We start from the raw sequence: 15,198 nt of genomic DNA, 5'->3' as shown, positions 1-15,198 counted from the left end.
ACAGGGTCTCTTAAACCAGCGCGGCTGGCTTTGAACCTGCGCGATCCTCCTGTCTCTGCCTCCCAAGCGCGGGTTTTACAAGGGTGCACCACCACGCCCGGTGAGAGTTGGGTTTTATCCAAAGTACTAAACTCTGAATTCAGAGGGAGGTCTTGCAGTGACTGATGTCAACATAGGCCCTGCTGGTCCTTTGCAGGATGTCCTGCCCCTGCTTTCTTACCATTACTTCTTTGCTGTACAAAGAAGTGTTGCTGTTTGGCCACTGGCTCTCGGTGCAGACACCTGCCTTGGAGAGGGCTCAGCTGCAGCCAGGCCGGGATCTACTCCCAGCATCCTTGGCTGCCAGCCTCTCTGGGGCTCTGAGTGCCAGAAAGGCAGCCACAAGGATGCCAATGCCATATTCCAGAGCACCTGGAACATGCTCTGCTCCACACATGAGGGATCCAGGAGGAGGAAGGAAGGAGAATGGGTGATACAGCCAAGGGAAGGTGCAGGCTGATAGGCCTGGGGGATTCCACTTGCAGACAAGGACTCAGGAAGCTGAAGACTTAAGTTCTAGGGCATCACTGCTTTGGGATCTTGGTACATGTCATTAATTCGTTCCTTTGCTCCTTGACAGTGGCAACTTCCTTCCACAAGGTGATGTGCAGATCACACCAGACAGATAAGAGCACTTTGAAGGCATCAAGAGTCATGGCTATTGTTATATCCATTTGAAGGCTCTTGTTTGTCTAGTACTAAGTCGTACAGAGAGAAAAATACTCCCAGTTAGTTATACCATTCTCTGGAACAATTAGGTATACATCTCCTTTAATTAAAAACACCTAATTATTCCAAAGAATGAAGTGACTACCAAACAAAACTACAATTCCTCTTACATTAAACATATTTTTTCATGTCTGTATTTGTTCTATATAGGCTTTTAAATTTTCTGTAGGAGACATAATTATCTACCTATGCTTTGAGCCTCTAATTTAAGGATTATCTCCTCTTCTTGTAACAATAAAAAATTTCCCAAAGCAACCTGGAAGAATGACAACCACCCCTCCCTACCTTTTAAAAAATAAATGTACCATAAAGAGATAGCACTTGGAATGTTTACTAAATATTCACGCCAGCTGTACAATTTTTGACATCACTGTAATTAATGATTGCTGTTGATTATACCCAAGGAGATGGAGCCACAGGGCCAGACTCACTTGAGTCTAATATAAAAATTTACCAATGCACAATGAAACATACAATTATCTCACAGAATGTTCACATCAGCCTAAGCTATATTCTCTTTTTTGCAGGACAATCTCTATATGAACAGACAATGTGTAGTCCTCAGGAAGTAATATTCTACTCACTGTGACAGATCAAGGAATGTTAGTTTTATTACTCAGGCATTAACCAGTATCACATACCATAGTATACAGAAAAATCTCTGGAAGAGCTTTTTCAAGGACTCATTCATTCATTTTCTCACTCATTTATTAATTCAATTATATTATATACACATATATATGTATATAGGGTATGATAGCTATCATCTATCTATCTCTATCTATCATCTATCTATCTCTATCTTTTTTGGGGGGATGCTGGGGATTTTCTAGGACTCTCTATCTCCAAGCTACATCCTCAGCCCTATTTTATCTTTTATTTCAAGACAAGGTCTTGCTAAGTTGCAGAGGCCTTAGATAAGTTGCTGAGGCTTGGCCTCAAACCTGAGATCCTTCTGCCTCAGCCTCCCAAGTACTGAGATTACAGATGTGCATCACCATGCTTGGTTAATACTGTATTTATTAAGCTCTTTTTAGGGCATAAAAAATTGGGCCTTCTGTCACTGTGACTATTGGTGTTACTCCTATCATTATTTAAGAGCAAAGAAAGTGAATCCACAATTGGCCCATGAAAATGAATTTGTTCTGGCTCACCTAGCTATATAAAGATGGCTTTCTTGGAAAAAACCCTTATTTATCCTTATTTAAAAAGGCATATATAAGTGAGATATTATAGCATGTCTTTAAATAGCCAGTGAACCTACTATATTTAAAATGTAATTCACTTTTCCAAAATTAAATTTGCACAAGACATTTCAGGGATGTCATTTTTACACAAAATAAGGCAAGTCTATAATACAGGGTGGCATTACATTTAATTCTGAGAAATGAATGGAGCAGCTTGCTTCCAGGCACGTACAGAATCATAAAGTAAAAGTATTAGAAGGGACCTCTTGAATTTTCTATACTGCCAGATGCCTCGTGTGATTTCTCTTTGTCTCTCTTACACACAACACAAATACACGCACCCCTGCTGGAAAGAAAACTAAGTAAATTAACAATGGATTTATGGATTTGGGGTAACTACTAATGCTGCATTAATTTCATTTAACCATCATCATTAACACAAACATCATCATAATCTCCAGTAATTTTATGGTACTGTCTTGTCTTAATAAAGCATATTCAATGGGAAACGTATGAAATGTATGGAGCCTGAAGATAGTGTCTGTCCTGTGGTCCTTCCTGTGGTGGTGTGCTTGTCTTAACAAATCCTCTGGGCATTTGAAAAAACAATATATTACAGTTTGACTCTTGTTTCCTCCATCTAACTAGTTGATATTGTTGTCTTGGTGAAAGAGCCTCCAACCTTTTCAACTGTAGGGTTACCTTTTTTTTGTACTGGGAGTTAAATGCAAGGGCTTCTATCTCCTTTAAGATACTTCCCTAGGCATGTATGCATGCATGTGTCTTGGAAAAAAACCCTATCTACCCTTATTTAAAAAGGCATATATAAGTGAGATATTATAGCATGTCTTTAAATAGCAGTGAGCCTACTATATTAAAATGTAATTCACTTTTCCAAAATTAAATTTACATACGTGTGTGTATGTATGTGCATGAGATATGTATGTATGTATGTGTGTATGTGTGTATGTATGCATGTATATACTGGGGATTGAACCCAGGGGGATTCTACTTCTGAGATACACCCCAGTTTTTTTTATTTTGAAATAGAGTCTCCTGAGGCTGTCCTTCAACCTTCAATTCTCCTATCTCAGTCTCCCGAGTACTGGGATTACAGGTATGCACCACCATCCTGGGTATTAGTATGTTTTAGATGTATGGTTAAATGACAGCCTGTATTATATTGATAAATTTGTTGATGTTTGGATAAATTAAATGTATTGACAATCAAAGTACCTTTCCTGAAGCTGGGCGTGGTGGAACACACTCGATTTCTCAGTACTTGAGAAGCTGAGGCAGGAGGATGGCAGGTTTGTGGCCAGCCTCAGCAACTTAGTGAGGCCCTCTGCAACTTAGTAAGATCCTGTTTCAAAATAAAAAATAAAAAAATAGGCCTGGGGTGTAGCTCAGAGGTAGAAGGCCCCTGGGATCAATCCCCAGTACTGCAAAAAAAAAAAAAAAAAAAAAAAAAAAAGTATTTTACTTTGTCACAAGAGGACAAAATAGTCTTTTCAAATATTTTTTCAAAGCTTATTTGTTTTATATAAAAGACATTTCTGAATAATTTCTCAGTTACTCTATCATATAGCTTCATTTGTTGGACTGTAAAAAAAACATTACAAGTTATTCACCATCTAGGTAAAAGAAAAAGATTTGTTATCATCTTGCTACGTTATTTACTTATTGGTACTGGGGATTAAATACAGGGGGATTATACCTCCAAGCTACACTTCCTTGCCCATTTATATTTTCAGTTGTTTATTTTTCATGCTGTTCATGATCATCAGTTTCAGAAATGTCTCCTGAATTAAAGAGGTCTGATATATAAGATTTTTCAGTTTAGTGTGACATTGTTTTAAAAATCTGGGCTCACACAAAAATATCAATACTAATGGCAACAAAGATATATAGAAGGCAAAATAGATGGTATTGGGCAAAATTTATAGGCTGCCATCGGGGAACATTTTGATAAGTCTCAACCTTTTTTTCTGACTAATTAAGTTGCTATCAAGCATGGGTGTCTGAAAGGGCTTCTGATAGATACACCAGTTATTCATTTTTACTATTTCAGGAAAATACGTACCATGAAGAAAGACAGCCGATGTTCTTCTCCACTTTATCATCCACACTGTCATGTTCAACACGTGAACACAAACCAAGTCTTTAACGACTCATGATTCTAGCAATCAGTGCTCTGGGCCTGTCTCTCACATTTCATGCTCACTGCCAAGACCTTGCTGTGTGTTGTAAAAATAACCACAGTTTGATCATCAGTGTAAACAAAGAAAGTTCAAGACTGAAATGTGCATCTGTTAAGTGGGCCATTAACCCAAAGAAAGAATTTATCTGTCATATCCAGATTTTCTTCCCTTCGGTGTAATTTTTTTCCTTGATAAAGAAAAATAAAATTTAGCCTCGAGGTTAAAAGCTCACTGAAGCGTATGTCCTCAGTTTGGTAGAAAAAGCTGTCAAAGTCACTTTCTGTTTCATGTCACTGTTTTCTAAAAGGATGGGTATTCAAAGTACAGATTTTCATTATTGTCACCATTTTTCTTATTGAATTAACAAGAAAGATGAAGGGTCACCCCCTTTAGGGTAGATGGTCTCAGAAAATAAGGCAACTTTTGCTGAAGTATGCAGGGTGTGTGTGTTTGTGTGTGTGTGTGTGTGTGTGTGTGTGTGTGTGTGTGTGGTTTGTGTGTGATACTAGAGATTGAACCAGGGCTACTCTACCACTGAGCTACATCCCTAGTCTTTTTTAAATTTATTTTTAAATTTTGAGATAGGGTCATCTTAAATTGGCAGACTGGCCTTGAACTTGTAATCCTCCTTCCTCAGCCTCCTGAGTAGCTAGGATTATAGGCATGTATCACCATGCCTGGCTAGATTCAGAATCTTGACAGCTTTGATGTGGGCTTCTGGTCCTGAAGTTTGCCAGAGGTTAGCCTGATATGTGTAGAATTTTTCAAGTATATCTTTGGAGAACATTAATATGTGCCCTATGCCTGTGTCAATAAGGGTGTCCCTTTCAGGGTGGCTGCTTCTTTTGAACCTGGAAAGGAGTTAGCCATATCTAAACTGCAGGGCTTGATTCTCCTAATAAGTGTACTTCACCTTCTTAGGCAATTCTGCAAACTGACCTTGAGCAAAACTTCCAGCAAATTCCATCTGCTTGTTTTATTTTGCTTTTTAACAGTATCTTTATGCAAGATCCGCCCCACCCATTTTTGGCAAGAAATTTAGGTAATTTTCTTTTAAAATCTGCATGATTAAAAAAAATATCCATTAAGAGCAACGTAGTTCTTACTTGGGGATTGCATGCAGGTGAGATATCAGGGTCTGGGCTCATTCATGTCTCTCCAATACTAAAAGCCATAGTCTAATTAAGCAGCTAAGTCTAGATGGAAATGTGTATTACACTGTCCTGATGTGGTGGGACCAGATACCACCTGGACTGAGTGGGAAACAAGGTGTCTGAACTCTCACCTTTGTTGTACCACATGGCTATGTCGGGTATTTTTTTTGGGGGGGTACTGGTGATGGAACCCAGGAACATTCTACCTCCAAATTTCACCCCCAGCTAGCTCTATTTTTATTCTTTATTTTGAAACAGGGTCCCACTGAGTTGCAAAAAGCCTCTCTAAGTAGCTGAGGCTGTCCTCAAGCCGTGATCCTCCTGCCTCAGCCTCCCAAATTTCTCCAATTGTCTTTTTAAAAATTCCCTGATTTCACCCTTAAAATGAAAACTTCTTGTTCTATTCATGATGATGTGTTCCAAGGTAAACATATACTTGAAAAATGTTATTGTGATTAGTTCTGGGGGTGGGATGGGAAATAAGGAAGAAGGAAAAATGTTTTTTTTATGGGGGGCACTCTCTGTTGCTTGAACTGTTAGCGTTAAACTTTGATGTTGAAAAGTTGCTTTATTGTACTCCTGTGGTCCTTAAGTTCATGGTCTTAAAGTTGGGTTTGAATTTCTGTTGAGCACCTTTAAAAAGGTAGTATCAAAGCCATGAAATTAAGATTGATGTGTGTTGGGAGTCAAACCTAAATTTAGGTAGAATTTTTATTTCATGGTTTAATTTCAGGGGAACTTCTTTTGGGGAAAGATGTTAGAAAAAAGGTTTCATAAATTACAATTTCTCCTTTTCTAATAGGAAGCGATTGTCCTGTCAGGTTCTAAGATGTGCATAAAACCTGGGACAGGGTGAAGATCCTCTAATGTCTTGGGTGGTTTTTACTTAATTATTCATTAAATAAAAGTTTATTTTCTGATTGTAGGTGTGAAGTTTGATAGTTAAGGAAAACATCTGTTAGCAACAACAACAAAATTAGCACAGGATGAGACAGATGCCCCAGAGGTCATGTGCTTATACCCAGAGGACAGAGAGAAACGACTCCCTTGACAGTGGTTTAGTAAGGATGGTTGTATTTATACTTTTGATTTCCTTGTGCATATGATGTTTAAGTAATTCTTTACTAGTAGCTAAACACAGAAGCGTAAGGGCAACCAAGTGAGCTTGAAGGATAGAAGAAGAGACATTTATCAAAATAGATTAAAATTTTTTATATTTAACTTAGAAATAAATCTAAGAACAATATTAAATTTGGGGGGGCACCCACTATGGGAGCATTTATATAGAGTTCCAAGACAGTACTTCTCAGTCTTATCCCAAGCTGTTTTAGCTGTTCAACACAGTAAGTAGTTCTCACCATTTTAAGGAAAGAAGGAAACTGGGTTCAGTGGCACATGCCTATAATCCCAGTACAAATACTAGGATTACAGGCATCTATTGCCATACCCACTTGAGCTTTATATTTTTAAAAAGTCTGGGCTGGGCGTGGTGGAGCATGCTTGTAATCCCAGTGTTTGGGAGACTGAGAAAGGAGGATTGAGGTTCGAGGACAGCCTCAGTTATTTAGTGAGGCCTTCTGCAACTCAGTGAAACCTTGTTTCAAAATAAAGAATTAAAAAATAGGGCTGGGTGTGTAGCTCGGAGATTGAATGCCCCTGGATTCCATCCCCAGTGCTGCAAAAAAAAAAAAAAAAAAAAAAAAAAAAAGTCTGGGATTTTAATAGGTAAAGACACTGAGGTACAGTAATCACTGAATGATATAGCCAGATAACTCCTTCTTCTTCCGCCTTCTCTGTTTTGGTGTTAGATCTATGATCTTATTTCTACAATAGCACGTAGAAGGTGTTCAGTCTTTAAGTGGTCAATATAGTAGAATAAACGTATACATGGTTTTTGTGACAAGAAGTATCTCTTCTTATATACTTGCTCCGTGTAGCTAGGCTCTTTGCATGAATTACTTCTTTTAGTTCCCACTACTGCTCCCAGGAGGCCCCATCTTGCCTCTGCTTTTATAATTTAGAACAATTGTGGAATCCTGGGGATAAATCTTAGGCTCAAGTACTCCCAGCTGCAATACTAAAACCAGCTTTTATATCTTTTTTTTGGGGGGGGCTTTTATATCTTATTGTCTTCTCTTTCGGGTGATATTGTCGCATCCCGTGGGGTTGGTCTTAGTAGAGCCTAAGGGCACAGGTGCCTCTGCTGTGATAGAGCCTTCCTCCCTCCTCCGGCCAGCAGAGCAGACACAGAGATCTATGTTTGCCCCCAGACCCCACCCATGCCCCACGAGGCTTGTGACATTTTATTAAAATCCACATGTTCCTTCTCTCCACTTCTGGTCAGTTCTACTGCAAACATGGAAGTCTCCTTGCTGCGGAAGGCCAGTGGACCTGGAGCATAAATGTCACATTTCCAAAGTCCTTTGAGACTTCTAGGTGGCCTCTTTCTAGTGGACATAAAACTTCACAGCGTCCGCAGTGTTTTCATGGTGGTGTGAGCCGTGACCCTCGCAGCGGGCTGCGTGCCAGCCTGTGGACCTCTGGGCTCTGTGGGAGCTGAAAGCTGTGTTCTGCTCAGTGGTTGTAGAGCCACTGAGATGTGCTTCTCGTTGAGAGCTCAGGGACCCTGGGCCCTGCAGACCCACTCAAGCTGGCCTTGTGGACCGCCACTACCTTCTTTCTCCACGTCCCTCTGCACCCCCTGCCCCCTGAAGAATGGCATGGGGTGTGAGGGTGTGGGAACCTCTTAGGTATGCATGTCACTAGTGGGTCTTTGTTTTCATTGGCTACTCTAGACACTAGTGAAAACAACACAGTGATGTATAATGTGCTGGGTCCCATTATCAATGTATGCTAAGATATTGCCTAGATTCAGAAACAGGGTCTCACTAAGTTACTGAGAATCTTGCTAGGTTAGTAAGGTTGCCCTCAGACCTGCAGTCCTCCTGTCTCAGATTCCCAAGTACTGGGATGACAGGGGTGTGCCACCGTGCCCGGCTGCACTATAAACTTTTATTTTTCTTTGTTAAGTTTTTGGACTACTGCAATGTTTTCTCATTGTTTATATCATCATTGGTCAAAATGAATGACCTGCACACAGGGAGGAGGTCCTGGTTCCCTGGGACGGTGCTTCCTTACCGCTGAGGAGTGGCCGGTTGTGCCGGTACGAGGTGGGCAGCTGGCCGATGTCCTCCATCCTGTGGCTCATGACCCGGGAGAGGTGGCCCGTGTGGTACAAGCTTCCCACGACGATGCTGTGCAGGTACACGGGCTCAATGAAGTGGCAGAGGAGGGCACCCTGGAGTCCTAGGATGTTCCACCTGAAATAAAACATGGCAGAGTCAATGGACTCCCTCACCTGCCAAGGGGCACGGGGACAGCATCCTTGGTCCACCTGGGCTGGCTGTGCATGATTTCGGGTTCCTTTCTGCCCTTCAGCTCCCTGGTCCTGGAGGCATCTCTTCCTATATCATGCAGATGCTGGACAGGGGAGCTGCTCAGACACAGAGGAGCCATTAGAGAAGCTTTGGCCTGTGGCCATCATGATTTGGAGCAGCTCACATGCTTGGGACTGAGCCCCAGGAGCACCTCTGGGTGTTCATAACATCGGCTTCCTTTTCTGGAAAATGAGTTGTTAAGACATTGAAGAACTTACATGTTCTCTTGGGGACTCTGAATTATATTCTTTAAAAAAGACACTCTGTCCCTCAAGTGACTCTGAATTTTATATGTATATATATTACCCAGGAAATACAAAAAATCGAATTTGTTTGTTTCAGTTTAGGGAAACATACTGTCTTCTACTCCCTTGGCCCTTAGCAGTCAGAATGACCTACTGTGTCAAAATCAAATGACATTAATAAGTGACCTCATTTTGATCCAGGGATGATTTTGATTTCAGAAGCTCGGATGAGGAAGAAATGACGAGGCCATTTTCTTTGCAATAAATATCGCCCCAGGTAAAAGTTTTAGCTTCTTCAAGCAAAGGTGCCGGGGACAAGGGAAGGTACTTCTCCATCTTAAATTTGGGTGGTAGGAGGTTCCCTGTATTTGCTACTTAGGGCAACATTTTGTGGTTTCCACTCTAAATAATGTGTTGCAAATCCAACCTCCACCAGTGGCGAGCATTATGCAGCTAATTTCTTACATCATTGTTCTTTTCATTAATTAACATTTCTCCACGGCTCCAGCAATTATTGCAGGGGCCCCCGTGCAGTACATCTCTTTTCATGATTAATAAGGAGCCATTATATTTCCCTTCCCGAAGCAGTCAATTAACACAGAATTCTTTCCATTAATTACCGAATGTCTCTCTACCTGGAGAGCAATCTGCTCGGAGAACCTGTGACACCAATTGCTTTAAAAAGTTCTCTTTAAATTTTATTCCAAAAACACAAGCAATTTAGCCGGTGATATTAATTTGCCTCCGAAGCATCGTGGTGAATGAGAAACATCTTTTAATCTCATGCAAGAAAAGGCAGCCATCTGGCTGGTGAGAAATTCAGGGAGCAGCTCCGGCTCTCTCCCTCCGTAAATGCAGGTCATTAAAGTAATGTGTTCATCTACATAAAACTCAAATGGAATATAAAAGGTAATATTTATATACAAACAATTTAGTCCTACAATTTAAACAGTCATTGGTTTTATGAAACATTTACTTTAGTCTATCAGATTTGCATAACTTCGTTTAAAAAAAATACTGTGGTCATTTCTATAAGTCACATCATTTTTCTCAGAAAAGCTCGAGAAGGGCTGTCTTTGGATATTTATAATCCTCTTAAAAAGGAAAAAAAATATCAAAAGGTTTCCAGGGAAAGGATTTCTTTAAAGAAGCACAAGTACTTATCAGTCAGTGTTTTCAGGGGCCCCTCCGCTTGCCAATAACGTTTCTCTCTGGACTGTATTTTTACCATAATGATCGGGTACCCCAACCATGGTTCCACGGTTCTTCTATCTTTGCGTTGCTTTTCACTAATGAGCTACAGGAGGTCTGTAAAACCCTGGAGTCCAGTGGCGCCCAAACTTTTTCTTGAAGGGGCAACACTTCTGGTTTTCAGTAATGACTGAGGGATGTGGCTCATTCCCTTAAATCTGAGATGAGCAAACAGACCAAAAACAGAAAAGAAATTTAACAAACTCACTGTCATTTGATGTCTTAAATGCTTCCTGTTCAGATTTGAAGATGGTGGGAAAGCATGCCAGTAAGAGGTTACTGTCTATGGCACAGCATGCTGGCTTAGTGTGCCAAGAAAAGGTGACCATCTACAGCAAAGGACTCTGGGTTGCAGTCTAAATGGGGCTTATTAATTCTCAGATTGTTAGTGCACTTTAAAATTGCTTACCAATTAAAATCAGGGAGCTGTACATTTCTCTGCCAACATCAAAGCACTTCCTTGAAATAAGCTAAGTCTCAAAAAATAAAATTAATATTTCCAGAAGAGACTTCATGGTACTCGAGGATATTAAAGTGTTGGCTTTAAACAAAACTTTGGGAACATTTTCGAGTGGTTTTGATTCTGGGGGATTGTCTAAAGACAAATAACTTCTATATCTGGTTTCCTCATAATAACCTTTACAATAAAGAGAAAACCAACCTTTTCCTCACTTGGCTATAGGAGTTTTAAACTTATTCAGCTAACACGATCAATAAAACCAAATGTCTCTCTGAATATAAACCGGAGACCTCTCAGCATTCAGGATTGAATGGGAAAATACCTCTCCTTTTGTGCAAATAGCTGTTATTACTGCAGTGTTGACAGAGAAAAAAAATCCCATGTCTAGTTTTCAATATAGATAATCCCTCAATAAATATATTTTTGTCTGTTTGTCAATCACTGAAATACCAGAGATAAGTGTGGAAAGATCTGGGAAAGACTGCCTTCCTTTAGCCAAGAGATGCAGTCTCTTAGATGAGCTCAAACCATGGCCTCCAAGAAAAAAATCATAAGATTCCTTGTAGGACAGGCATTATGTGAGACTGTCCCCACCCGGATCTAGATAGGAGACAGAGAAAAGCAATTTCCTTTGTCTATTTTGGACAGCTTGGCCCCAAGAAAAGATGCAGATCTCCAAATGTATAGCGATGTCTGTGTACCCCAAATGTTTGGGTATCATCACCAATGCACACGTCCTTCACCTCTCTTCATCTGTGGCCACATTTCCTCATTATCTGAGTGTATAATCACACCCAGCAGGGAAAGTTCTCCATGTTCTACTTGTCGAGTCCAGGAGTGGTGCTAGGCACCCAGGGCTCACAATCTGAAGGGGTGTGGTAGAATTGTGCGCTTCAGTTCTGCCTGCATGGTGGATCATCCTGGAGCTCTGATAGTCTGATGCATGCATCTCTGCTAACATTCTGGCATATTGGTTAAGGTCAGCCTGGGTGTTCTAGATAGATGTAGAATGGCCCCTGGAAGACCTCATTCACTGGGGTTTGGAGTTGCTGTAACTGAGTCTTGAGGGTTGCAACCCCAGCAGTGGATAAATTCATTGAATTTATCTGAGCGGTGGCCTCGGCCCGTAGGGTGTGGGTGGAGAAGGTGGGTTCCTGGAGGTGTGGTTTTGGGGATGACATAGGGTTCCTCCTCTCCCTGATTTCTCTCTTGCTTCTGGGCTTCATGATGTGAGACACACAGCCCATGAGCTCTCCCCCTCTTTTACTTTCTGCCTCCATGCCCTGAGATCTACGGTCCCCGGACTCACATGGACTGAACCTCAAAACCATGAGCCAATACATCTTCCTTTTTCTAAGTTATATAGTCAGATATTTTAGAGTAGAGTTGTGAAAATGCTGATGAGGATCCTGGAATTAGCCTTTTCAGTTTTCTCCATGTGATTCTATTGTGGGCCAGGGATGAGAACATCTGCAGCAGGGTAAATAAAGCAGATTTTTTGGAATAAACAATGTCAGATCAAATTCAAGTCCTGACAACAGTGATCCCAGTCATCCTGGATTCAACTGCCTCTAACAACAGTTGGGTCAGTGGTCCTTCATGTGTGGTGCCTGGACCAGCCTCTAGGCTTTGATAGAGGTGCACATTTTCAGGGCTTGCTGCAGATCTGCTGAATTAGAAGACCTGGGTTAAGGCCCCACTGTTGCATTATAACAATTATTTCTAGTGATTCTGATGCTATTTAAGATTGAGAACCTGTGGGCTCCATCATATGATCATAATCATACTGTCTGCTTATCAAGGCATTTGAAGACTGCAGGAGATAATTTTCTATTTCCTCCCTCCACAACCTTCTCCTACAATCTCACACCTTGACCCTCACACCTCTTTTACAGAGACAAGCAATAATGCCAAGCTCAATCCTCCTCCCCTCCCCCTTCAACTCTAAGGAAACAGTTAAAATAATACTATATGTCAAAATGTTCCAATTTCAATAATGTGTCCAGGGAGGAAAGAGTGGGATAAGATGTGGAGGAAAATATGCCAAGAGTTATGTGCATGTATGTCTCACACTGAGCATCACTATGCTGCATAATTGCAATGTACTAAGAAAAGTTAAAATAAAATGAGGCCGGGCATGGTGGCACACGCTTGTAATCCCCGCGCTTGGGTGGCTGAGACAGGAGGATTGCACAGGTTTGAAGCCAGCCTCAGCTACTTAGTGAGGCTCTCAGCAACTTAGTGAGACCCTGTTTCCAAATAAAAATATAAAATAGGTCTGGGAGTATAGCCCGGAGGTAGAAAAGCCCCTGGGTTCCACCCCCAATACCACCAAAAAAAAAAAAAAAAAAAAAAACCTGAAATGAGAATAATAAAAAAATCATGCCAATCCAGAGACACTTGGCTTGTTCCAGTCAACTAATAGCTTTCCCTAGCCTTTCTAAGTAAATAGAAGAAGAGCGATAACTCTTTGGCTGAATCCTATCACTGCTAGAAATTCATCCCATGAAAATACTCTCAAGAAAACGCCCAGATATGTATGTAAGGATAGTCCTTAAAAGACTGCAAAGCAAGCCAAACAAGACAAAATGAAAAAACAAAACAAAACTGGAAAGGATCCAGTTGCTTCTTACCAGGTGTTTTGCTAAGTATGAAATGGCTCCTTGAAGAGCTCATGAACTGGTGTTTGGAGCTGATATAATTCAGTCTTGAAGATTATAATCCCAGCAGTGGACAAATCCGCTGTAATGGATTTACCTGGGTGGTGACCCAGGCCAGTAGGACCCACCTGGGGGTGCAGCCTACACATTCTTCTCCCCTGCTCTGCTCTCTCTCTCGCATCTGGTCTCCATGAGATGAGAAGCACAGCCCAGGCGCTCCCCCCCCCCCCCAATGGCTGTCATGACCCCAAACCTACAATCTCCAGCCTCACATAGACTGGTCCCAAAACAAGAAAAATAAATCTTTTTCTCTCAGTTACGTGACCAATCTTGTAGCGTATAGCTGCAAGAATTCTGACCAGATCATGACGGAATTGGCTAACTAAATCACAGCATATGGTTGGAAAGGCAACAGATAGCAGGCCCCACAGCCTGTGTGAGCACCTGTGGTACATATCTAGCGTGCTGGCCACAAGTCCTCCGCACTGGCCTCCTATCTGTCCCTTCTCCTAACCAGCCGCCTGCCTGACATCTCTTCCCAGTTGACTTGGGACACTGGCTATTGCTCTAGAAGCCCCTTCCCTTGGTGCTCCACTGAGTTGGCTGCTAGGCTGTCAGTGAGCCATCTGTAGAATTGTCTTAGATCAGCTCCCAGCCTGTGCTCTTTTGTTTTGCAGAACTGGGCTTCTCAGTCCTTTGTGTCTCCATAGAGTCCTCAGGGATTGCTGCTGGCTGTGTCTCAGGTGGCACTAGTTGGCCACTCTGACCTTGCCTTAGAGCTGTTGCAGCTGTAACAGAGGCAGCAGCGGCAGCGGGGTCCTTTATTCGTTATTACTTTTATATTCAACAAGTATGATTGAACTGATCACTCCTTTCATCGCTAGAAATTGTTCTGTGTCAAACCCACCATAAGAATCACCTTGCATCTGTGTGAAAGAAGGGGCAAAAGGGTTTTAAAACTACACTCTGAAAATTTGGGGTTGAGCATGCACAAGAAGCAGTTTTTTATTTAAAGGATCTATATTTTGAGATGAGAAAAATAAACAGCCCTCCCATTTGACTTCGGTAAGAGTTGATAACACTTTGAAGAAGAAGCACCTGCGGGTCAGTCATGGAGGAAGGATATCAGAATGTTTTCCCCAGCTGCGTTAGGTGCAGAGAGGAAGAGGGAGGCGTGGATTTGGAGAGCTGGCTCTTCACAGTCGGAATCTAAGTCTAGGAACCAGACTGTTCCTCCATTCTCCAGAGAGCAGCCCTCGTTTTTCTTTTTTTTACAGTTCATTTTTATGAAGAAAGTTTTAATCTGCTCATTTTAAAGACACATTGTGATCAATAATCAAGCCCCAAGCACTTAAAATTAGAAACCATATCTAAAGGAGCATTAGTTCCGGAAGATTTAGGTTTTTATATGCCACTTCATTTTTGCTTTTTGGAGGCAAGGGCAAAAATATCACTGGTTTCCCCCAGTCTTTCAGGATACAGTGCTTTCTGTCTACAGGGGAAGGCACAGATGGGCTTCTCAGAGCCAGAAAAGCAGACCCCGTCTGCAGGAAGGTGGGATGTGACCATTTCCTTTGCTACCATCTGTCCCTGGTTCCACGGAGGAGCAAGGTTGGCTGGTCATGTGCCTCTCAACCTTCATTTGTGGTTTTGAAGGTCGATCATCACTGCCAAGGCAAAACAATCCGCTTTCTATAGTTTTATTGAGTCTTCAAGGGTAATATTTCCAGTGGGATTTTTAGGAACAAATTTTCCTGTGATTTTATCAGATTCCACGGTCTTCCAAGGAGTTAAGCTAAAGGAGTAATTTCTCTTACCTTGCTGTATTCCTTTCT

General features: G+C 41.5%; 1 protein-coding gene across 1 annotated transcript in view; it reads right to left on the bottom strand.

The window, feature by feature from the left end:
- The window catches only part of ADARB2 (adenosine deaminase RNA specific B2 (inactive)), a gene marked incomplete at both ends in the record, with an annotated part of 517,782 nt that overhangs the window by 5,446 nt on the left and 497,138 nt on the right, over positions 1–15,198 (bottom strand). Inside the window, one exon of the mRNA XM_080717125.1 lies at positions 8,449–8,630. Coding sequence (XP_080573251.1) covers positions 8,449–8,630 — 182 coding nt within the window. The remainder of the gene's footprint in view (positions 1–8,448; positions 8,631–15,198) is intronic.

This window comes from Muscardinus avellanarius, assembly GCF_963383645.1.
Source record: "Muscardinus avellanarius genome assembly, chromosome: 20".
NCBI classification, from domain to species: domain Eukaryota; kingdom Metazoa; phylum Chordata; class Mammalia; order Rodentia; family Gliridae; genus Muscardinus; species Muscardinus avellanarius.
Note: the sequence above shows the minus strand (reverse complement) of the source record. Positions and strands in the feature narration are given on the sequence as shown.